General features: G+C 42.3%; 2 protein-coding genes across 2 annotated transcripts; both read left to right on the forward strand.

Annotated features, from left to right (window-relative positions):
- The first annotated feature begins 471 nt into the window (after window positions 1-471).
- On the forward strand, window positions 472-12,118 carry nudt9 (nudix (nucleoside diphosphate linked moiety X)-type motif 9). The gene is made up of 8 exons (XM_034090111.2): window positions 472-666; window positions 1,527-1,814; window positions 1,948-2,037; window positions 8,906-8,992; window positions 9,265-9,376; window positions 9,508-9,654; window positions 9,735-9,819; window positions 10,204-12,118. Exons 1-8 carry the CDS (start codon window positions 569-571, stop codon window positions 10,347-10,349), a joined length of 1,053 nt encoding a protein of 350 aa, XP_033946002.2. The 5' UTR covers window positions 472-568; the 3' UTR covers window positions 10,350-12,118.
- Window positions 12,119-12,863: 745 nt separating this feature from the next.
- Window positions 12,864-23,475, forward strand: LOC117451033 (uncharacterized). The gene is made up of 12 exons (XM_034089113.2): window positions 12,864-13,138; window positions 13,757-13,868; window positions 14,146-14,239; window positions 14,443-14,497; window positions 14,806-14,946; window positions 15,846-16,006; window positions 16,358-16,456; window positions 17,875-18,020; window positions 19,833-20,004; window positions 20,091-20,203; window positions 20,839-20,923; window positions 22,663-23,475. The coding sequence occupies exons 1-12, from the start codon at window positions 13,021-13,023 to the stop codon at window positions 22,720-22,722; spliced, it is 1,356 nt and encodes a 451-aa protein (XP_033945004.2). The 5' UTR covers window positions 12,864-13,020; the 3' UTR covers window positions 22,723-23,475.
- Window positions 23,476-24,612: the final 1,137 nt, after the last annotated feature.

Below are 24,612 nucleotides of genomic sequence, written 5' to 3' on the forward strand. Positions count from 1 at the left end.
CCTGCATATCACAGGATACGATTGTTATAGTTGCCTGTACATGAACATATATCTATTTTATAGCCTTTCGTTCAAGACATATTCATTCCAATATATAAGAACATATGGTGTTATCATTGTAGTTGTCTAATTAATGGCTAGGTTTGTACATTATCTTTTCCAAATGATTGAGATTCTCCAATCATAACACACATATGTAAATGTATTGCATATTGTTATCTTAGTGCTTAGATTTGTCGAAAATTGGTGACCATTTCGATATTATTATCTTTCAACCTAATACACAAATGTTAAACCCATTCACAAAGACATGTATTCGTTTTTTTATTAATTATTTACAAATCAGGTGCACATACATTTCAATCATCTATTTTATTTTGTACCCTTGTTTATTTGTTAGATAATAAATACTTGACACTTATCACCATGGAAACGAGTGCGACTGCCGTAGCCGCTCCTCTTTGCTGACGTCACCGCGTCGGGTGGTGCACTTCCTGGTTGGTTACTGGTGCTTCATGCATGTTGTACTCTAGTTGATTTGAGAATATCGATTTCTTTTCTCCGAGGAATGATACATTCCCTCCTGCGACGTGACTGGATCGGTCGGATTCGTCTAGCACTCACTCTGTTCGGACTCCCGTACACCGTCTGCACCCCAGGAGCTAGGTATGTACAATAACGTTAGTTGTAAAGACTCAACTAGAAGCTGTGCGAATTTGACATTACAGGACAGTTTTAGAATTTTAGAGAGCACTGTAATCAAGAGTATGCTGCAGTACCTATTTCTGTCCTTGCTCAATCCCAGGTCACATGATCGAAGTATGAACTGTGCTTTATATCAACGTTGCTAACAAACAAGATGTATTTCCATTTCATATAACTTAAGTAAATGTTATGTCAAAAAATAAGGAACACAATGTACTGTAAACCATCAATGCTTAGGAAAAATGTGTTATTCAAACTATAAAAGTAGCTCTCAGCCTAAAAATAATTATAATCTCAATTTAACTTTTACCTGGCTGAAAAGAAGATCTTTATAGAATAGAATTGGGAGGGATGAAACCCTCTGTAATGGTCACACATGAAGAGCACACAGCACACACAGTGAAATGTGTTCTCTGCTTTTAACCCATCCTAGTGCGAGGAGCAGTGGGCAGCTATTGTACAGCACCCGGGGAGCAATGGGAGTGGGGGGGGGGAGGGCGGTGTCCGGTGCCTTGCTCAAGGGCACCATGGCAGGGCAGGAGGTGAACTGGGACCTCTCCAAGTAGAAGTCCACACTCCATATTTTAAGTCTGGTCGGGGACTTGAACCGGCGACCCACGGCTCACAGTCAAAGCCCCTACTGACTGGGACACTGCCGGATATCACCCTGTTGCCATGATAGGATTTAGCACTTGAGGGTTTCCATTGTTTGCCAGGAGCACAATAAGTGCATGTGTGTACTGGTATCAAGCTGCTTCAGGGAAGTCAGAGTGAGGTTATTGCTAAAAGGATTTCTATGTCTCATGTTTCATCCCCTGCAGGCCTGCCATCTCTTGCTCGTATTCTCACAATTTCAGGGCTAGTCAGACATTGGGACCAATAAGTACCAGTTTCTGTAACATTTACACGACTGGTGTCCAGACAATGCCATCTTCATCAGCGCCCCACGTCAAGTCCAGATGCCCCCAGTATCCAGGGTCCAAAATCAACCGCTTCCTCGTGCCTGATGACAAGGTGGGCTGGAGTCAGAACTGGCCGCAGTATAAACCCCTCAGCTACACCGACCCTTTAGTGGAAAAGAAGCCAGTATGGGCCGATCCTGAGATTGGGTGAGCAACACATTTCAATTAATGTTACATAAATTGGCAGTTGTGAGGCATTCTGACTGTAAACACTGTTTGTTTTCGAAGATCAGCTGGAGTTATTCATGCCTGTTTTTATGACATTTCCTTGTTTCTGCAGCTCTTTCTCTCCTAAATTCAACACTGTGGACGGTGCTGTGGACAGGACAAGCTTCGAGGGCAGCTACAAAATGGAAAAGCAAAAGCCACTGTAAGTTATACCAAGAGAAATAGTTTTGTTGGATTGGTTTAGCTCGAAAACAGGTACTTCAAAGTCAAAAGTCAAAATCACATCAGTATATGGTGCTTTCCAGGCCTTGAAGGGTAGAGAGTAGAATCTAAAAGAAAGTCACTGTAAAATAATTAGTTGTGAATCAGAATACCTTTATTAGTCCCATGGAGGGGAAATTGACATTGTTACAGCAGAAAAGAGCCAAAGTCAGCTTAATGTTACCTAAGCTTAATGTTACCTACGTTTATTTGTCATATCATTTATATCCAGGGTTGGGAGGGTTACTTTGTAAATGTAATCAGTTACTGATTACTGAATACATGGCTCTGAAAGTAATCGTCCTAAAGTAATCATCTTAAAAACATAATCAGATTACTTTTAGATTACTTTATTTTTCCATCACAGATGGAAGTACAGTTTGGTGTACAGGAGACACAAAAAGCAAAAGGAAACTGAACGTGTTTTACGGCCCGTCCACACTACAGCTTCAAAAAAAGCTTGGAGCTGGGCGTGTCTGAAGCTCGACCAACAACCAATCACATGAATCTCCCGCCCCTGACACACAAGCAGCGGTTTGATTGGCTAGAGCTTGTACTGGCATATGATTTGATTGGCTGACGCTTCCACCGAAAGCTTCAGAAGCTTCAAAAGTTGAACATTGCTCAACTTTTGCAGCCTGAAACGCTCCGCTCTGCTTCCCACAATGCAGTTCGGTGAAAAGTGACGTCACCCCATTCAAAGTGAATGGGCAGACGCGTTGGAAACCGTTTTTGAAGCTGTAGTGTGGACGGGCCGTTACTGTTTTAATGGCTTATCAAGAGCACAACTGAAACATAGCATCTGAAACGATGTAACAACATAATACACTTTTTGGGGATGCAGCTTGGGATGTGAGGAGTGAGGGACACAGCTTAGAACGGGTGTGTCGCCTTCTGTCCTGTCTGTTCTGTTTGCTATCCTGGCTCCAAAATGGTGGAATGAGCTCCCCATTGACATCAAGACAGCAGAAAGCTTACACATCTTCCGGCGCAGACTGAAAACTCCTCTCTTTCGACTCCACATCGAGCAATACAATTACTAACAAAGAACTTATATACTAATAAAGGACTTATTAGGGCTTATCTAAAGCCAGTTGAGTAGCACTTAAAATGTTTTGTCTCTATGAAACCTGATGTACTTATATGATTCTGTTTTCTTCAAGTTTGTATCTTCTTGGTCGAATGCACTTATTGTAAGTCACTTTGGATAAAAGCGTCAGCTAAATGTAATGTAATGTAATGAAGGATAGCTCCACAGAGTCCTTTCACATTTCATTAGACATTTCATTAATTGTCAAGACATCGATTAAGCTTTGTAACAGGACTGGGCAGATAAAGAGAAAAGTTGTAGTGCAGCAATCACGACAGAGGCAGTGTTCAAGTCCAAAAAAGAGGCTTTATTGCTGTTAAACTCAAAAATACCTTTAACTATACAAAGGCTAACATAGCCGGGCCGCTAACTGACTTACCAGCTTACAAAATGTTTCCTCACGCTGGGAGTCTCCTGCTCCCTCCATGTGCCACACACAACTGAGCAACTCTGGGTGCTTTGTCTCCCTTGAGGGAGTGATAGCACCAGGTGTGAGGTCTCCACACCTGCTCCCAATACTGTTAATTGGAAGCGGGTGGAGCCACCTATTGGGAATGTAGCTGCCTTCCACTACTCTGCCTCTCAGTCCCTTACACACCCCCCCCCCCCCCCCCCCTTCAGTTTTGGCCGAGGAGAGGTGACCATGGTCCACAGGGCATCTCTACGGGACAGGGCATCTGCATTCCCATCCTTGGCTCCGGCTCTGTGGATGATAGAGAAGTTAAACTCTTGTAGTGAGACAAACCACCTTCCTACTTTAGCATTTGTGTCTTTTTTATTTGCCATCCAGATCAGTGGGGCATGATCAGTTACCAGAGTGAAGTGACGTGGATAACAACGTCATCAAAATAGGCAGCTGCATACTCACAATGTAGCCTCAGAACCTTGTCCATCAGTCTCTGGAACGTGGCGGGTGCTCCATGAAGCCCGAAGGGAAGCACAGTATACTGGTACAGCCCTGTGGGGGTGGCAAAGGCCGTCTTCTCTCTTGAGGCTGCTTCAAGTGGGACCTGCCAATACCCTTTCGTCAAGTCCAGAGTGCTGATATATCTGGCTTCCCCAAGCCGATCAATCAGCTCATCTATCCTGGGCATAGGATACGCATCAAACTTGGAGATTTCATTCAATTTTCTGAAATCATTACAGAACCTGTTGGTTTTGTCGGCTTAGGAACCAGAATGACAGGGCTGGTCCACTCACTGTGAGATTCTTCAATCACCCCCATAGCCAGCATTTTCTGCACTTCTTGCTCAATGGCCGCCCGTCTTGCCTCCGGCACCCGGTAGGGCCGCATCTTTACCTTTTGGCCAGGCTCTGTGTGGATTTGATGTTCCACCATCGTTGTGCGTCCAGGTCGTAGTGAGAACACGTCCAAAGTCTGCTGAACCAGTTCCTTGGTTTGTTGTAACTGAGCTTTGGACAGCCCTGGACCGTATTCAACTTCGGCCACCTCCTGGTCGGGAGAAGAGGGGGACACAACCGGGGAACCACAACACAGCAGTGCCTCTCGGGCGTACCATTTCTTTAACAGGTTAACATGGTATATTTGGGATGGTTTGCGACGGCCAGGTTGGCGTACCTTGTAGTTGACTGGTCCCACCTTCTCTACCACTTCATAGGGACCTTGCCACGATGCCAGGAATCTGTGTTCTGTGGTGGGGACCAGGAGAAGCACTTTATCCCCGGGCAGGAACTCACGCGGTTGGGCACCTCTGTTATACACTTTCCTCTGGGCTTCTTGGGCTTGAGCCATGTGCTCTCTGACCATGGGCCAAACATCTTTCATATGCGTCTGCATTGTCTCTACATGCTCAATCAGGCTCCGATGGGGGCCTGATAACTTCCTTCGCGATGTCGAGAAGTCCTCTGGGCTGTCGACCATACAGCAGCTCGAAGGGGGAGAAACCGGTTGAAGCCTGTGGAACTTCCCTGATTGAAAACAGGACATAGGGCAGAAGCTGGTCCCAGTTACGACCATCCTTGTCAACAACCTTCTTTAACATGGATTTCAATGTCTTGTTAAAGCGTTCTACCAATCCGTCTGTCTGAGGATGGTAGACAGATGTACGAAGCTGCTTTACCTTGAATAGCCTGCAGAGATCCTTCATTATCTTGGACATGAAGGGAGTGCCTTGGTCTGTTAGTATCTCTTTAGGAATCCCAACTCGGCTGAATAGTGAAGCAGCTCCCGTGCAATCACTCTCGTTGTCATGTTCCTCAAGGGAATGGCCTCCGGGTACCTGGTTGCATAGTCAAGGATCACAAGAATATACTGATGTCCCCTGGCAGACTTCACCAGCGGTCCCACTAAGTCCATGGCAATGCGAGAAAACGGTACATCGATTATCGGTAGAGGTATTAGGGGATTTTTAAAGTGTGGCTTGGGACTCATCTTTTGACATTCAACACAGGTGCGACAATAATCCTCTATAGCTCTTACCACCCCTGGCCAGTGGAACCGGCTCCCAATCCGCTGCCTTGTCTTCTCAACCCCTAGGTGGGCCCCTAGGACATGGCTGTGAGCCAGATGCAACACTGTGGACACATATTGTTTTGGGACAACCAACAAGTCTCTTCGCTGACCTTCAACCTCTTTGGCATAGTATAACAGATTATTTTTGATTAGGAAATGAGGACATGTAAGCTCACCTACTCCTGGAACAGGTTTTCCCTCTATTTCCGTAACATTGCTGCGTGCATGCAGCAGATTGGGGTCTTCCATCTGGGCGGTCCCGAACTGGCCCTTCAAACTTGGAATCAATGCGACTTCACCCTCCTCCTCCCTGTGCTTAGGTCTCCAGGGAAAGCAACAAAAGGGTTATCATTTGCCTCGTCTGCACTGGAAGATTGGTTGCCTCTCTGCTCCTCCGGCACAGCACACACAACTTTGGGGAACTGCTGAGGAGACGTACCCTGGGTGGCAATTTGTCCTTTCTCTCGCTTTCCTTTGGCACGCCTGGGATTTTTGGGACTCACCTCCTTCTGGTGCCGCAGGCGCTTGTATAGTGGGCAGTCTCACCCCACCAAGACTGGGACTGGTAGGGAAGGAACCACCCCCACTTTCAGCTCACAGCTGCCTTTAACTGTGGTAAGGTGGATGAGGCAAGTGGGGTATAATTTAGTGTCCCCATGGACACAGGAGACGGCCACAGTCTCTTCAGATGGCAAATGGTCGAGGAGGTGGGGTTGAATGAGGGACACCACACTTCCTGAGTCCACTAGCGCCTCTGCATCTTTTCCATTTACCTTGACTGGTATCATTTGAGCCAGGGAGCTTTCCTGTACCCAGCAAGAGTCAAGAAGGTGGCAAGGCCTTGCACCAGATGAGTGGGCGGTCGGCATTAGCTCATCCTTCCCTGGGCAATCCCGGGCAATGTGGCCTATCTCCCCACACTGGTAGCAACGCGGTTGGCCCTCTGGCAGGTAGGACTGTCGTCGCCTTACCTCTTCGGGTTCCCATCGCGGTTCTCGTGCCCGTCTAGTCCGTGATGCTTCCCCACTGGCTTTCCGGCCCCACTCGGTGTCTGGTCGTGTGGACTTAAGCAGGTCCGCTGTGACCACGTGGCTCTCCACTACGTCAACCAACTCATCCAGACTGGCTGGATTCTGCTGGCTTGCCATTTTCTTGGTCTCATAGGGCAGAGACCGAATATATTTGTCCATCATTATCCTCTCTAAAACTCAACTTTTTGGGGTTGCATGTCAGCCTGGCTCTGGTTACCCGGCCTAGGTCATACATCTGGTCCCTGGCTGACAACTCTGGCTTGTATTTCCAGTCATGGAACCGCTGGGCTCTTGCTGCTAAGCCAGGATTTCCCTCCTTCAAGACGACGTAATCCTTTGCTTGGTCAGGAGGGAGGCCGAAGTAAGCTTGCTGTGCCGGGCCCAGGAGGAATGGTCCAACCAGATCAGCCCAGGAATCCCTTGGCCAGCCCTCTCTTTCAGCAGTGCGCTCAAAGGCTGTTAAGTAGGCCTCTATCTCATCACTCTCCGTCATTTTGGGGATGAATCGACCTGGGTTAGGCTGTACGGTTGCTTCCCTCTGGGTAGGAGAGGCTGCTGTTAGGCATTTTTGGACCTCCACATGGAGAAGCGCATTCTGTTTCTGCTGCTCCTGTATCATCTGCCGTTGCAGAGTCTGCTGCTCAGTAGAAATACGCACCAACTCCCTTAGTACATCCTCCATCTTGAAAACAAATGACTGCAACACCACCACTAGAGTCCTTATGCCCGCATTCTCCACCAGTGTAACAGGACTGGGCAGATAAAGAGAAAAGTTGTAGTGCAGCAATCACGACAGAGGCAGTGTTCAAGTCCAAAAAAGAGGCTTTATTGCTGTTAAACTCAAAAATACCTTTCACTAGTGATGTTACGTATTGCGCCGAGGCTTCGGAGCGTGTGTCGAGTAATCCCCGAAGCTTTTTGTGAAGCATGTTTCGAGGCTTGTATCGTTTTGGGCCAGTGACGTCACCGATGACAAACGAAGCCTCGCTGCCTGTCGATACCACGTGACTGCTTCAGGAAGCGATTCAGATCGGTTGAACCGTTGAACCACAACGCTCATAATACCCATGGATGTATAATAAGAACCATATTACCCTTCCTGTTCCGGGCCCGGTGACACGATGGAATCAAGAGAACTCAGACCCTCACTTATAGAGGTCGGAACATGTCATAAGTATAACCAGATACAAGCATAAATAAATGTAGGAATAAAAACATCAATAAATACATATCTTACAGTGTTTTCAGTGAGATTCAGCGTGTGTGCTGTAGCTCAGCTGGAAAGCAGTTGACTCGTGACCGCAGGGTCCCTGGTTCAACGACTGAACAATACGTATTTTTTGTTGTTTATAAAAGCTACAGCTAAATGAGATAATATAGTTAATGTATTCTTTGATATGGTTTAGCCTTTCTCAGGCTACAACATGGTTAAGTTTATGAATATTATTAAGGAACACAAATCCCTCTTTGCAATGTTTACCAGCCTCCTTAGGCTTTTCAATCACAATCATCAAACTGTAATAAATACAATATTGTTGACATGAAAATATGATTTAATGTTCGTTGTTTAGAGTTATTCTAAGGCTTTACTCATTGGGAACTCGGTATGAGATAGAGCACACTGTTGAGATGTCCAATCTGCCTGTTTTACACACTTTGACCAACAGGGGGGTTTGTGTTCAAATGAAGCCCATGATGAAGCCTCATGAGATGAACCCTTTTGCGAACCAATTGGCTGGAAATCGTCAAAGCTTCATAAGGCTTCATCTCGCCATCACTACCTTTAACTATACACAGGCTAACATAGCCGGGCCGCTAACCGACTTACCAGCTTACAAAATGTTTCCTCACGCTGGGAGTCTCCTGCTCCCTCCATGTGCCACACACAACTGAGCAACTCTGGGTACTTTGTCTCCCTTGAGGGAGTGATTAGCACCAGGTGTGAGGTCTCCACACCTGCTCCCAATACTGTTAATTGGAAGCGGGAGGAGCCACCTATTGGGAATGTAGCTGCTTCCCACTACTCTGCCTCTCAGTCCCTTACAGCTTTTATAGTAATGGATAGACGTATGGATGAGCTCGATTTCTAAAAGGAATGTTTTTAATTGTACGGCCTACAACAATGCTGTGTGCTCTCGTTACTAAAGAGGTTTTTGTGTTTGTAAAATATTTTTGTATTTGCTTATAAATGAATTATCTAATTGTATTCTTGTAGAAATCCCCGTGGACGCACAGGGGTGACAGGCAGAGGATTGCTGGGACGATGGGGACCCAATCATGCTGCAGATCCCATTGTCACAAGGTAACTTTGTCTTTACTTTGCATATTGATATTACCCTGATACTTATAACACAGCTCAGTACTCAATTTAGTAACATAAATAATTATTCAAATTGTGAAAATTCATTAAATACCTCACTACGAACAGCCAAGCAATTTAAGGTTCTTCACAAACACGATATCACTAGAACCGTTTTCTGTCGTCTTATACAAAAAAAAGAGTTGCTCATTTGCCAGGAAACAAAGCACTTTCTTTCATATTTTACGATAAAATCCTCATTTTTTGTTTGTAAGATGGAAAGTAGATGCCAAAGGAGAAAAGACACTTCACTCAGTGTCAAAGCGACCTGTCCTGCAGTTTGTGTCCATCAAGAGGAAAGACTGCGGGGAGTGGGCCGTTCCTGGGGTTAGTGGCTTTATATTTCTCCCTCTTCCAAAAAGTTAAAAGCCAAGACATTGATGGTGTTGAGTGGTTTAGGGTGTATACGTTGTCACTGTCTTGTGACTTGGCTGTGTATTTGTATGTTTGTTTTGTAGGGGATGGTAGACGCCGGGGAGCAGGTCTCCATCACGCTGCAGAGAGAGTTCTCAGAAGAAGCTTTGAATTCATTGGTCATCACACCAGCAGAGAAAGCAAAAATCAGTGATCGCATCTCCAAACTCTTCAAATCACCAGGGTTTCAGGTCAGGAAAAGCCTTCCACTCTCTCTCTCTATTATTGTTTTCTGCCACCTTTTAGTCAACAGTTTATTTTTTGTCTACAGGTTTATAAAGGCTATGTAGATGATCCTAGAAACACTGACAATGCTTGGCTTGAGACCGTTGCTGTTAACTTCCATGATGACTCAGGTATAAATATTACGAAACATTTGTTTTTTAAATTGCATATAATATTTTGTTTAAAAAGGCAAATGATGGATTATCTTACGACTACTAATTGCATACTTAACGTTCCCTAAGTTAAATACAGACATTGGATAAAGCCAGGTTCTTGTTAACATAGGGAATTAGTATTACTCCATTTTTTTAAATACCCATGGAGGTTATCTAGGAAAAATCTATTGACGCAAATGGACCAAGAGTAATAAAAAGACACGTAAATGTGGAATTTGAATGTTTTTGCCTTTAGTTTCTTCGTCTTAATTATCCAAAAAAAATTCTTGAGATATTTTCTCTGGTGGCAACAAACAGGTTTTTTTTAGAGCCATGATGACATCTTTGTTGTTACCGTAGGCAACAGTGTGAGCGAGCTGCCGCTGCAAGCTGGTGATGACGCAGGAGAAGTCCAGTGGGTTGATGTTGACTCGTCCTTCCCGCTCTACGCAAGTCATTCCCATTTCCTGGAGTTGGTTGCCAAAGAGAGGAAAGCTCACTGGTAACCAAGGACGACGGACTCTACTCTGACACCACGATGAAGAAAACATGAAGAGCTGCTCTCTGTGTGCTGAGGATGCATGGCATCTAACATTATGCAAGTCTTACCTCACTAAATTAAACATAATAATCGTATTTGTAAAAGCAAAAAAAAGTTATATGCATCTCTAGTTTGACATTCATATGTATGCCCACTAATGAATGATACATTGTGACTGCAGAATCTATTAAATGAATTAAACAAACAGGTTAAAGGGGCCCTATTATGCTATTTTTCAGGTTTTATATTTGTATTTTGTGCCTGCACTGTGACATGTTTACATGCTTTAATGTTCAAAAAGCTCTTTATTTTTGTCATACTGCCTGTGCTGCAGCACCTCTTTTCACCCTCTGTCGGACACCAGAGCCCAGTCTGCTCTGATTGGTTAGCTTACCGGCTCTGTTGTGATTGGTCAACCACTTAGAGAGGTCCCTCCCCTTAGCCTATCACGTACAATGTGTGTTATAGTCTAATAAGAGAGAAAAGCACAGCCCATATTAGTTATGTTGTTTGACTTTTATCCCTGAAAAGAAGAAAATTGAGATTCATTTTTAAACATTCACGTAATTGTTTGGAAGAAGCTTTACATGAGACTGTAAAATGCAAGATGCTACTGAGTGGCAAACCAGATTATTTCTACTGGCACTAATTATGCTAATGTATTCAATGTTAGAAAGGATCACATTAGCCCAATGTGATCATGTAAGAACAAACACAAAGAGCTGCTGAACATAACACATTCTACATTAATTTAAGTGTGATAAGGGAGGGCAATCAAATTGAAAAAGTGTACCCTGACTTTGATCTTTAGACGTGAATGGAATATGAAAATGTGCTGGAGCAAGTCACTGAACTACACGCCGGCTGAAGCTAGGAGACAAACATGTTTTAAGAAGTGATAACAGACGGTGGAAGCAAAGGCCATTTCACACATAACAGCCTGCCTTTTCCAAAATGTTTACATCAGTACGTGTCATCTCACTGCTGGGCGTACTTTGTGAGGAGGCAGGGATGCAGAATTACGCAAGAAGAGGCTGTTAGCATTCATGATAAAAACACTAACACTGGGACCCTTCTGCCATCAAATAACAGCCAGCAACAGAAAACCAAGTCTTTGCAGTAAAACATATTTGTCTTCCGACTAATTAACAGATTTGAGATCTGATATGAATGTTATGTATGCTAGAAGAAAAAAACTAGTGAGGAGGCCAATGAGGCACTTGTGGCTGAAAGGGAACTATTACTAAAAAAACGTTATTGAAGGGGTAGCTCTGATTTTTGAACAGGGGTAATATGAAGTAATCATCCACAGTCAGTGTGTTCCCTGGAGAAAATAACAGGAGTTTGGCTGCAGTAGCTAAGCAATGATTTGATTTTTTCTTTTCTGCAGAATGTGAAATTAGTTTCAGTGTTATGATTGTTATACATAAAGCCTTGCTTATTGTAATGTCTGTATATGCTTTGATGTGAAACATGCACTGAAAGTCTGTTTATTGTTTTTTCGTTTGACTCACTTGAAATTGTAAATCAGTAAGAATGATTGGGTGGATTTGTTCATTTCTATCCATAAAATATATGTATCTAAGAAGTTGTTGCATTAGGAGCATTCATCTTTAATATTTAATTATGCAAATCTTGAGATCTGATGCACTATTATTAATACAAATTATTTGATTTGTGTTTGATCTTAAGAGATCTTCCTCAATGTCTAATGTGTTTTTCTTCCCATTTAATGGCCGAATAAAATACATAAAAAATACATTTCATTTGGTCAAATATTTGTTCATTGCTCCTTGTGTTTGTATACTGATGAGTTGCTTGCCGTCTGCTGTGTGCATTGGGTCTGCTATTGGATGCAGGCCCAAGCACTCTCTAAAGACTACTTCTGTGCGATGGGTTGTTACATCTCCAATAATTTACTAAATTGAGTGTGATGTTTTCCTCAATGGCCTTGAACTGCTTGAACCACACATTAATCTGTTAGTCTCCAGTCCTCACACAGACAACAGCAAGCTATACTGCCTCATTACTGCAGTTATGTGAGAACAAATCAGTGAGACAGAAGGTGGGAGGCAAATTAGTCTTTTAAACTTATATAAACCATACACTGTATTTGCTTGGTGTCATAATTTATTAATAATATTAGTGTTTCCAGCTAGGCTCATGGCAATACAGTAATGTGGATTTCATTTCAAGACAGCCTTTGTGGTGTGTAGTTCTTTATCTTTTACAGCTGCCTATACATTTATTTACTGTAGACATAAGTGCATCAGACAGTCTTGTACATTCTTCAAATATAGATATACCCTTAAACAGAGCTTGAATGTACACAATATTAAGTGTCGAACCTGTTTTCGCGTTGTATACTGCTTTTTGTTTCGTTAGCATATGTGGCTCTTGGTGGACTGACGCTACATACATTCAATGGAGTAAACTACATAACCCAGAAGCCTTTGCGACAAAAGCCGTTCCAATTCCATCTGAGGACGTGGCTAAGCTTACGTCTCAACCCCGTGTGTTAGCAGAGCAGACCGGGGCGATTCAAACAGGGCTAACCGGCTTTGTTCATAGCTAGCACAGAGAGTAATTTACTTCAACATTTATATACAGAAGTGAGACATCCTCCCCTTGGTACAATGTCTGGGAAAATCAAGAACCGAAATGCCGCAAACGCAGAGGCGCTAACCGGCGGAGTGTCCTGCGATGAGCGTATCTTGCGGGACTGTCATCAACTGTACACGGATCCAGCCAGTGGTGAGTTGGCGACTATATTTGCTTGACTCAAACACTCACCTCACTGGAAATTGCTACAACTTTCACACATGTTTTAATAAAGTTAGTCTAGCAAGCTGTTTTGCTGACCAAGGGTTTGCAAGCTAACTTGTTGAGACGTTAAACCTGACACAGGGGGCTAACAGTTAGCTAGCTATTAAGCAAGAAGTGTGGGATTTGATTCTCATCACGCGAGCTAACCAATGCTAGTTGTATTAGCCACGTATGGAGAGCTGGCAATTAGAGTCAGCTACAAAATGACAACGGGTTAGCAGTGTATGCTAGCTAGCTCTTAACATGCTAATTTTGAATGGTGACAGTTCATTAGAGACTGTTCACTCAGGGCGTGATTCAGGGGCCACGCAAGGAATGATGGGTCCCCAGAAAAAGAATGAATGAATGAATTGCATCAGATTTTTAAAATGCCATCCTTAGTTTAAAATCCACTAAATAAAAATACTCCTGCTGAAGTGTGATGGGCCTTTCTCCAGCTCCTGTTCACACCTGTAGCAGTCTTGCTCTTGACCTGAGAGCTGTCATAGCTCCAGTTTAACTTGATGAATACATCCTGGATTTGACAAAAGTCTGTTATTTTTTCAGGGTTGATCTCTGTTGCCGAAACTGTTGGTGTGAAGCTTCTGGCGCCCAGGAAAAAGATCACTGTGATGCTGATGGGCAACCACTCTGCTGGGAAAAGCTCCTTCATCAACTGGTGAATATGTTTGACTACAGTTTGTCCAAATGTACATCACAGAGAGAAAATCACATTTCTCTACGCTTAGCAAACAAAGTGATGACTTGCATGCAACCCAATGAAACGTGAAAAGCGTGAATCAGAAAATCACATGTTGAAAAGATTTAAAGCAATAGGTCTATAGAACTCCAAGTTAAGTCTCTGCCTGTCCAGCTTTATTTGTTTCTGTTGCATTCTGGGACACCCCTCCTTGGCACAGCTTTGTAATCGTGACCGTTTCGGGTTTTTTTCTCAGGTATGTTGAAGAGCACATCCAGCGCACAGGAGTGGCCATTGAGACTCAAGGCTTCAGCTTTGTTACAAGTGGGCGCAAGAGAGAATCTCTCACAGTGAGTGCAACAACAGCACAAAAACAAAAAAGCACCATTTATTGTAAAATAGCTTAATATGTTGCAACATCTGCTGTTTTATTGCAGTTTTTATTTCCTCATTTTAATTACTTGGAGCTATTTCCAATGTAGTATTTCCGTTCTTCTTAAGGTCCTGATACCTGGTTCACATTCCCTACTAATGCAGTTCTGCTTTTCTTTAGGGAAATGCCACGCTTCATCTGTATCCACATTTCAAGCCTCTGCAAGAGTTCAAAGGTGAGATTTCAGCTCTTATCACAATCTGTCCCTGTTGATGATGCACTTTAACATAGTGCCCAAAAAACATGGTGTGTGGCCGGCAGCACCCCTTGAACTTTAAAAACAATAATCAAGCTCCCAGAATCACTAGACTGACACGACTAGACCAAACCGAACTTCATAGATTAAGTGACATAACACGATAAGCACGATGGAGCAAGACCAAAAAACTGTGACCGTGTTAAATGATCTGTATCAAATGTTAATAAACATGTCATCATCTGCTGTCCACCAGTTTTCACCCATCTTCTTGAATCTGTATCTAGGTGTTTCAGAGTACTTGAGCACAGAGATCTGCACGTCGCGACAGAAACGTTTCAGCCTGGTGACGTTTGTGGATTCACCGGGGCTGGTGGACGGTGATATGAAGTACCCCTTCGATGTGGACGAGGTCATCATGTGGCTGGGTGAGTAGCAACTATCTTACATATTATCATACTGTAAGATAATACAATATTAAAGAAGTGACATTTGTTCACTCTGTTGTCTCCCTTTAAATTGAAATATTGGCCTAAAAAAAGTGTGTGTGTGTGTGTGTGTGTGTGTGTGTGTGTGTGTGTGGTGTGTGTGTGTGTGTGTGTGTGTGTGTGTGTGTGTGTGTGTGTGTGGTGTGTGTGTGTGTGTGTGTGTGTGTGTGTGTGTGTGTGTGTGTGTGTGTGTGTGTGTGTGTGTGTGTGTGTGTGTGTGTGTGTGTGTGTGTGTGTGTGTGTGGTGTGTGTGTGTGTGTGTGTGTGTGTGTGTGTGTGTGTGTGTGTGTGTGTGTGTTGTGTGTGTGTGTGTGTGTGTGTGTGTGTGTGTGTGTGTTTGTGTGTGTGTGTGTGAGTGTGTGTGTGTCTGTGTGTGTGTGTGTGTGTGTGTGTGTGTGTGTGTGTGTGTGTGTGTGTGTGTGTGTGTGTGTGTGTGTGTGTGTGTGTGTGTGTGATCGATCGTTGGAGCTATGTGCAACTCGAGGCATATGCTCGAACGGGAGCTGCCTGGACGCTGCAATCATGTTGCGCGCACTTAGTGTGCTGACTTTTCGTACAATGTCCCACTGTTTGCATGGCAGGAAAACTTAGATGTACTCAAAGCAAACTGTTAAGTCTTGTCATCACCTTTCAGTATAATGAAACTGTGTCTAAAAAGCTTCACAAAACCGTTTAAAGAATATAACTCACAACTTTTCTCTTTTGGCATCACACTTCTTGACATTAATGCTTTTCAATGATTGAAGAAGAAGAATGTGACGCAATTCAATCAATGTGTATTGCGTCACATTCTTATATTACAATCGGTAAACAATGTTTATTCCCACTGTTCCTCTCAGGTGATGTCTGTGACCTGATCCTGGTCTTCTTTGACCCCATGGGTCAGGCTCTGTGCAAGCGCAGCCTCAACATTGTGGAGAAACTGAATGACAAACATGGAGACCGCCTGCACTTCTACCTGAGCAAGGCTGACGAGGCCGGGGGGGAATCGGACAGACAGGTATGCACTTAAAAACTTGCATCGTCTTTATTAGATTTCTGAAAAATACACTCATCTAGTACAACCCATTTTGTAGAAGTTAAATAAGTAGTATCCACACGTTACAAAACATGCACTGATGTGGTCAGACTGAGCCCCCCCAGCAGGGATAATCACCTAAAATAGCCTATAAGGTACTCTTCATGGTAAAGTGTGTGGGTGGTTTGAAGCTGCTGTTAAGTGTCTTTACTAGTGCAGGCTTTAAAGTGTGAGAAGAGAACATGGACATTCACTTGCATATAATATTGTCCTTTTACCAGAGTTTCACTGAGAACTCTCTGACTTCTTTCTTTGTCTTTTTGCCTGTTGCAGAGAGTAATGATGCAGATTGTCCAGGAGCTCTGCAAGCGGCCTGGACTCAACAAGTGCGGTTTTGACATGCCCACAATCTACATTCCTAATCCAAATAAGGTAAGGGTTGCATTTTCATAGAGCTCTAGACCAGTGGTTCTCAACTGGTGGGTCGCGACCCCGTTTCGAGAGGGTCGCGGATGTGTGAGGGGGGGGGGGGGGAGTCAAACTTTTCTTTTGAAGGCCTGATTTTCTAACGCTGTGCATGCAGTCGGCGTTGGACTGGAAGTACCGGAGACCATAAACGGTTTTGAAAACTTCTGTCACATAGTGATCATCTTCTCAATAAAATATCTTTGCTGATGTTTTTTCGAGTCTTCTGGCCAATCAGAATCAGAATCAAGATTGTTGCCGGAAGTCCCCACGGAGAATAACTTTGCTGTAGAACTCTTCTTTATACATCCATGGGTACAACTTCAGATAGAAATCAACACATAATAAAATATGACCCCCGGTCTGATGACTGACAGGTCACAGAACAATGGGGGCTATCTACCCTTACCCACAATTTAAAGTAAGTCACACAGACTATCTCCTCTTTGCTCTTCTCTCAGCAAGATGTCAGAACAAAGTGAAAAACAAACAATGGCATAAAATATTATTAATATGTCGGGTAGCTAGTGATAGATTTATTTATTTTCTTCTCAGAGTGTACCAGAATGCATAGTTTGTTAGTATTTCTAAAAATCTCCTGGGGGAGAATCCCCCCAGACCCCCCTGCTGGGGTTGGGTTTTCAGCATGCGTGCCTTTTTATACAATTCAGCTTTGATTCCATCATCTCATTAAACCTTTTTTTAAAAGCATACTTTAATTCTGTGAAGGGATATATGCACTGTACTTCACTTTTATTAATATTGTATGCTGAAAAGTGTATATATTACAGCACGATTTTTTGTTGAATAGATTTCAGTACTTCAAAATGTTGGGTCGCGATGTATTGACCAAGTAAAAAGTGGGTCCCGAGGCCTGACCAGTTGAGAACCAGTGCTCTAGACCAGTGTTTCTCAAACGTTTTCATACCAAGGACCACATAACCAATAAAAAAACACCTAACTCCACAAATATCAAAAAACACATAGTTTTTCTAGAACAGATTACAAATCGCCTGAAAATGGTACAAACAAGTGGCAACATGTGTGATGAAGGTGTTGCGCTGGGATATATCATGCAATCGAAAGTGAAACTTAACCTTGCTCCATTGCGGAGATATTCCCGCGAGAGTGCGGAAAACTTAAATTGATTAATTAATTTCAAATGTGAAATGTTACCAATATACTCACGGACCACTAGGGGACGCTCACGGACCACCAGTGGTCCGCGGACCACACTTTGAGAAGCACTGCTCTAGACGATTGCACCCTTTTTAGGCTCATGTTTTTGCGACTTCAACTTGTTTTTCCATGTAATTCCAATTATTTTAAGAGATCGTAATGTGAACGTAATGACGGCTGCTAACTGTCTTTGTTTCTGCTCTCAGCCGAGTCGCTGTGTGAACCAGATCGAGGATGTTTGTCGCACCATCGAGAAAACCATCAACCAAACGGTCCAGAATACTCTGAACTCCCTGGAGAAGGACTGCGAGGTGATCAGCGAGGCCATCGCTGACACGCTCAGCAACGACAGGTAGGAACACTTTCTGCTACAGAAGGAAATATAGTTTGGGTAAAACGAATATGCAGAATTGTCGCAGCAGTAAACAATTAAGAACACAAAATTAAACGGGATTGTATTTTATTGCGTGCAGGACCGAGGTGAGGCTACCTTCATTGTATATTTACAGTTTAATAAACTCCTAGTATCTAGGCATGGGACCATATGAACATTCTTGATAATCCTGGAGAGAAAAAACTGCCATTCATTATTCAAATTTGATTATCCCCATTTTCATTAAAATATGCTTAAAACTCTTGTTTGGCACTGAAACGTACTAAAACTACACATTTGTATTGCAGATAAGACTTATATCTTAATTAGTGAGCATCTCTTTTTAGTTAAAAGGAACATACTTAAAGGGGACCTATCATGCAAAATGCACTTTTGTACGTCTTTTATACATGAATATGTGTCCCCGGTGTTCCAGGGAACTCACCAAGTGTCAGAAAACACAACCCTCTCTATTTTCCTCCATACCCAAATCTCTAAAAAAGGGCCTGCAACGGATCTGATACAGACTGATCCAGATTTGAACACTGTCCTGACGTCAGGATGGTGGCACTATGGCTATTGGTCAATTCTCCACCTATCAGGCGAATGAGAGGTTGGGCCACGGCCGGCCATTGCTGCTCGAAAGCGCTGGGGACGCTGTAGTACATATGCCAGGCCTGTAAGTGGTGCTGTAGTCTACCACAAAAGCAGCAAAGAAGACTTCCCTTGCATGGTTGCCATGGTTGCCCTTCTGTTTATTCTCCGCTGTGGCTCTTTTTCTTCCTCCCCGAGGCAAGCGTTAAACTGCTTTAAAACAAATGAATAATGACTCTATATAATCATATGTAAGGGATAATGTGCAGCGACGCGGTCATTATGGGGAAAAAAACACCGACAGGCCGATCAGGAGCCCGACGCGAAGCGGATCTAGTACAGTTGATGACAGTCCCGCAAGATACGCTCATCGCAATATTAATTGAAATGCTTTTATGGATTTAGAAAATAGTTGTATTGAGTTAAATTGACATTTATCCGCTAAGAAAAATAGTCCGTTGTTACTGTTTGAACTAACGTAGCAACGGCAGGAACTGCTTCGATAGCGTTTTTGAGGAGCTTTTTGATTACAGATTTGAAAACATCGTTGCTTGCTTTAAAAGTAGCACAATTCATTATGTCAAACCTTGGAAAGTATCTAGATATCCCTGCCCTAATGCCAAAGAAACTGCCAACTCCCCTCTCCTGCAGGGGGGCGTGGTCAGCTGCAGCTCACAGAATCAGCCCCCTGCAAAAACAGGGCTGGAAAGAGCAAATGGAGCGAAATGAGGCATGGCTAAATGAGGCATGGCTAAAATGCAGGATCTGTTTGGTATTTTGAAAAAAAATATATATCTTTATATACTTTATATAGGTATGACCCTACAATATATGTTTCAAATATAGCATGATAGGTCCACTTTAAATAAGATAATCACCAATCACAGTTCCCCCTGCATAAATAAAGGGTAAATAAAAAAGGTAACATTACTTGAGTCTGGTTCTTAGTTATTTTTTATCTGCTGTTTTAAAAAAATATATATTTATATTTCTTCTCAGTAGGACACTCTCCGGTTGGCCATCATTTATTTTATGGAGAGAAAATCACTTTGACTCTTCACATCAGAATATTTCTTGAAATGTTGCTCTCCAAAGAGCTTAAATAAATAAAATCACCATCAATCATACCAATAAAACCTTCAAATTAAAAGCACATTTTTACATTTTGATTGAATAACGTTGACTCTCCCCTCTCAGGCAGGTCAGTGCCAGTAACCGGCGTGCGCGCTGTAAGAGCTGCTTCCTCACGCTGCTGGGCTTCAGCGTGCCTCTAGCCCTGGCGGTGCTAGTGGTGCTGGGCGTCCTCTCCAAGGAGCTGCTGGAAGCGGCCCTGGGCCCCGAGGGCACAGAGACCCTCTCTCTCTACCTGGTGAGTGCTCAGGCTTCAGTGTTATCTTGCACAGTCTACATGTAAAACAGTAAAGTCTGATTTGTAGCGGCTCTCGTGATCCACAGGCTCCGGCTGTGAAACTGTTCGAAACACTGTCTGTGGAGCAGCAGCTGTACGGCGTGGGCGGGATGGTGCTGCTCTCCTTCCTCCTGCTCATCTTCGCACGCTACTTCTTCAGGTACCACATTAACGTCTGATAACAATGGGGCTGAATCTGGCGCTAGACTGATACGTACTGTAAGGTTTTCATTCATTGTAATATTTCATGAAAATACATACCCCCTTTTTTTCCCCATCCTGCTTTCTCCAATCAACACATTGAAACCTTGGCAAACTTATATTAAAACTCAATTCAAGCGATAATTGCCAAAGGTCCCCCTGCTTCAGTCACTGCCTTTCTTTGTCTTGTGTTGTAAAACAAACCCAAAACCTTTTTTTAAAGTTTCAAATATAACTTTTCTAACTTCTTTTGGACACAATGCATTTTAATTATTAATAAAACAATTATTATAATAAGTAATGATGGAAATTATGTTAGTTGCATTGTGTACAATAGTATATAGAACCCTTCTATCCAAGGTCTTTTTATGTCCATACTTTTCTCTGTTCAATCCAAACCCTGTTTTGCTCCAGCTGGTCCACTTTAATTTCCCCCTGTGGAATCCAGAGGGTAATCTATTTTAAGCATCAGCATGTGACTGGTCTCCCCCTGGACTTGCAACTTTGCCTTTATAAGGGGGAAAAAGGGACTTTCATTTTCTCTCCAACTTCAGTTTGTTTGTTAATAAATAACTTATTAAATTCCTTTTGCAGGACTCAACCAACTATGAGCGGCAAACAGAAGAGGCAGCTGCAGGAGAAGCTGGAGTACGTTCAGGAGGTGGTCAAGACCAAAAAGGTATCATATCTGTGTGTTAGTGTTAATTTCGTTGACTAAAACTATGACGAAATATGTTCGTCAACAACCTTTTTTCCATGACGGAGACGAGACGATGACGAGACGGCACCGACGGCAGTAAACAATAACTGTAACGAAATCAACATGCAATATTGTTGACGAAAAGTGACGAGACGAACATGTAGTTTACTAAATAAAAACTATGCCAAAATCTCTCTTTACTTTCGTTGACGAAGAATGAGGAGACGAAATATTATCAAAGATAACGTTGCATCTCTGATAGTCAGTTTTTCTCCCAGCAGTTCCACTTCCGGTGCTGCGACAGGGCAGCAGCTGTGTGTCTGTGCTGCGCGCGGCGGTACATTTGAATTACACCGGGCAGCGGCACACTGTGCACTGTCAGGAAGACTCGGGTCTAACTCATGGTCTAACCAACCTTATTTAACAGAAAATAAAATGGCAACAACAGGGCTTGGGAGCAGAGGTCGCGTCAACCGAATACCCCGGAAGGGAAGCAATGTGGCCATAACACAGCTGGTAAAAACACCACAAACCTGACCAGATACTCTGCAAAGCTGCATTCTTAATCATTCAACCTGTGGTTTTCATCAAATAAGGATAAGATATCAATTCAATTCAAAACCTTTATTTATCCAGGTAAAATATAAATATAATCTTATTTTGAAATAAATTTGACTAAAATGACAAATTATTGGTTTTGGCTAGACTAGTTTGACTGAAATGTTCTATATAATCTGATGACTAAAAAATACTCGACAGTTTTCATTGACAAAAAGTAGACTAAAATGCTCAGACTTTTAGTCGACTAAAATAGTTACTGTTTTCTTTGACTAAATTAAGACTGAAATGCTCAGACTTTTAGTCGACTAAAACTTGACTAAATAAAAACAGGATGAAGGTGACTAAATATGACTAAAAAGGAAATTTAACACAGGACTAAAACTAAATAAAAAAAATAGCTGATGAAATTAACACTAGTATGTGTGTGACTCAAATGATAAAGCAATGCGTTACATTGAGGCATATCATGTGAGCCATTCCTCATAGTCCTACATTCTGTAAACCGTGCATATTCCTCTGTGTATTATCAAAGGGTTTATTGTCATATTCACAGTAGTCCCAGGCTCCTACAACATGCAATATACTTAAGATATACAAATAAGTATAAATAGCGCAAGAAAATATTGCAAGTGACACAATATGCATGTAAATGCAGAAATAACTTTTTACAGGTAAAATAAAACACAATGTAAAATGAAATACTGTACAGTGGAATAAAATACTGCTTATTGTAGTGTGTATAAATGTGTGTTCTGGAACCTGATGTGCGTGTTCACAAGTGAGGGTCGGCACTTCACAGAGCTCAGACGTTTATCAGTCTTATATTTTGCACATTTCTGTTCAATGCAACCTCTTTTAAATCTGCACTTTTGCTTTTATATTCTAAGATACTGCACATATTTAGGTTTTCGAGGAAATTGTCGTATTTTAATTGTGTTTTCAGACAAAGGGGGGAAAGAAGTGCTGCAGCACAGGCAGTATGAGAAAAAGAAACCTTTTTGAACATTAAAGCAGGGAGACATGTCACAGTAGAGACACAAAATACAAATATTACCTGATGGTATAATATGTCTCTTTAAACCTACATGGTGAAAAAACGGATTATATTTCTGAAATGGCGGCAATGAGCTTTAACCGTCTTATTTTCTCCCCTCTAGAAAAAGCTGTACGACGAATACCTTCGCCAGAGTGTCAGCGATCAGGACATGGACATGTAAAGGCAAACCATTTAACTGACGTTGGACCAAACGAAATGAACCTTTCAGCCAAGTCACGTTGATCGCTCCTCACTGTATCATGTTAAAGTGTGCAGATGTAACTTATAAGCACACCGTACTAACACCCATCACATGTCTGATGAGGAAGAGGTTACGTCTGTCAGCACTCTGAACCCACACTACCTGCAGATAACTAGTGTTGGAAATGAGCTCTTGTTACTGATCGCTTATTTGTTGTGAGCATTTCTATACATGTGCCTCTCCTCCAGTCAAATGATTAACAGGCTTATACCACTTTAAGATATTTAAACATTTGCAAAACTATTTATAATATTTCTTTATCAGATTAATAGTTTTTTGGTTGGAAGACGTATAGCACTTGTTTACATGAGTCGACTTTGTATACATTTTGTAAACCATCACCAGCATTTTATACAGTACTGTGGGATCATGAAGAAACGGTGTTGGTATTATTCGAGTTAGCGTCCTGAATGTCTGTTGGTTCCTTTGTAGAATATTCAATTATACGCACAACTGTTATTTAATTCAATGTCCAGGAAGTCAACATGTTCCCCCTGATGAAACCAACTTTTTGTACTATTCTCTTCTAAGTTGTGACCATGTTTTAATTGCCAGTGACTTAAATCATATACACTGTTCATACTAATAGATATTGATGAAGCTCTTTCTTGAGTTTCTGTTCTGTACTTGAGGTCTTTCAAACAAGAAATTAAACACATTTTGAGAACAATGCATTTCGTTTTTCCAATTGTTCCACTGTTCTTATGTTAATTCCTTGACGCTAAGGTCACATTGACATTTCTTAGGCCTAAAGATGATGTGTATCCTTGGCTTTTGTTTGAAATGTTCCTCGCCACACCCGCTTTCACTGACTGATAGAGCACAGACAGGATGCATGCCCTCTCACTGTAGATAGCAGATGTCTGAATGAAGAAATGAAAACGTGGCATCTGCTGTAAGAGTGTCGGGGCTAGAAAGTCACAGTTTCGACCACAACCTGTACATGTAAGGATTCGGCTGAAATCACAGCTTACTCTTTGAAGTTAAACGTGTGGCTTCTTATTTGGTAAATTCAGTCATTCTAAAGTAGTGGTCTGTAGTTTTTATTTATTTAAAAGCAAACACAGGAAACTATAAACCTTGGCCATGCCTTTGTCCAGCAAAGCAAACAGATGGGAACCGACTGCTGCCAATAAAATACAGTTTCCTTGTTTCAAGGTTAATATCACACTCGCTTTTTTAACATCTGCATTTTTTTACTTGCCAATGTTTAACAGATACATTTCATGAATCACTTGAATGGTCATTGGATTATGCAGCGACTCAGGAAAGGGGGGAATAACCACAAACTAAAACATAACTCCATTTTAATGAACTAATTAAAGTTAATGTTGCATTATATTAATCCTTTGGCAGGATTTTAATAATGCACATTACACGGTAACCTTCCCTCTGTAAAGGACGAGAGAGGACCTTATATCATATCAGCACGCTGTAGGAAAAGTGACCTACTTGTCAAAGCTGATAACAGCTAGTTTTGCACTTTACACTTTCAACTAGCACAGTGAAGAAGGGCAAACTTTCCTGCAATAAGATTAAGCCGACAATGTTGATTTTTTTTGTAGACAGCAGCGCCCTCCTACAAAAAGAAAGCTGTGCAGACACCAGCCTGTAAAAGTGGATCTAGCTTAACCCTCTTTAAAATAAAGAATCCATGTCTGAATTACCTGAAGAATCTTATACATGATGTTAAAGTACAGATACACTGCCTTCACAACATTATTTTCCTTTTTAGAGACAACTTTAGAATATCTTAAATTGGCTATAGAGGGAAAACCAAAGTAGATTGATTTATTGTGACCGACTTGT

This window comes from Pseudochaenichthys georgianus, chromosome 8 (assembly GCF_902827115.2).
Source record: "Pseudochaenichthys georgianus chromosome 8, fPseGeo1.2, whole genome shotgun sequence".
NCBI lineage: Eukaryota > Metazoa > Chordata > Actinopteri > Perciformes > Channichthyidae > Pseudochaenichthys > Pseudochaenichthys georgianus.

What these genes read in the sequence shown, in the direction of transcription:
- nudt9 (XM_034090111.2), top strand. Translation starts at nt 569, where the DNA reads ATGATACATTCCCTCCTGCGACGTGACTGGATCGGTCGGATTCGTCTA. An exon ending in GCAGATCCCATTGTCACAAG is followed by an intron (nt 8,993 to 9,264) that starts GTAACTTTGTCT and finishes TTTGTTTGTAAG; the next exon opens with ATGGAAAGTAGATGCCAAAG. An exon ending in TAACTTCCATGATGACTCAG is followed by an intron (nt 9,820 to 10,203) that starts GTATAAATATTA and finishes TTGTTACCGTAG; the next exon opens with GCAACAGTGTGAGCGAGCTG.
- LOC117451033 (XM_034089113.2), top strand. Translation starts at nt 13,021, where the DNA reads ATGTCTGGGAAAATCAAGAACCGAAATGCCGCAAACGCAGAGGCGCTA. An exon ending in GTACACGGATCCAGCCAGTG is followed by an intron (nt 13,139 to 13,756) that starts GTGAGTTGGCGA and finishes TTATTTTTTCAG; the next exon opens with GGTTGATCTCTGTTGCCGAA. An exon ending in GACACGCTCAGCAACGACAG is followed by an intron (nt 18,021 to 19,832) that starts GTAGGAACACTT and finishes CTCCCCTCTCAG; the next exon opens with GCAGGTCAGTGCCAGTAACC.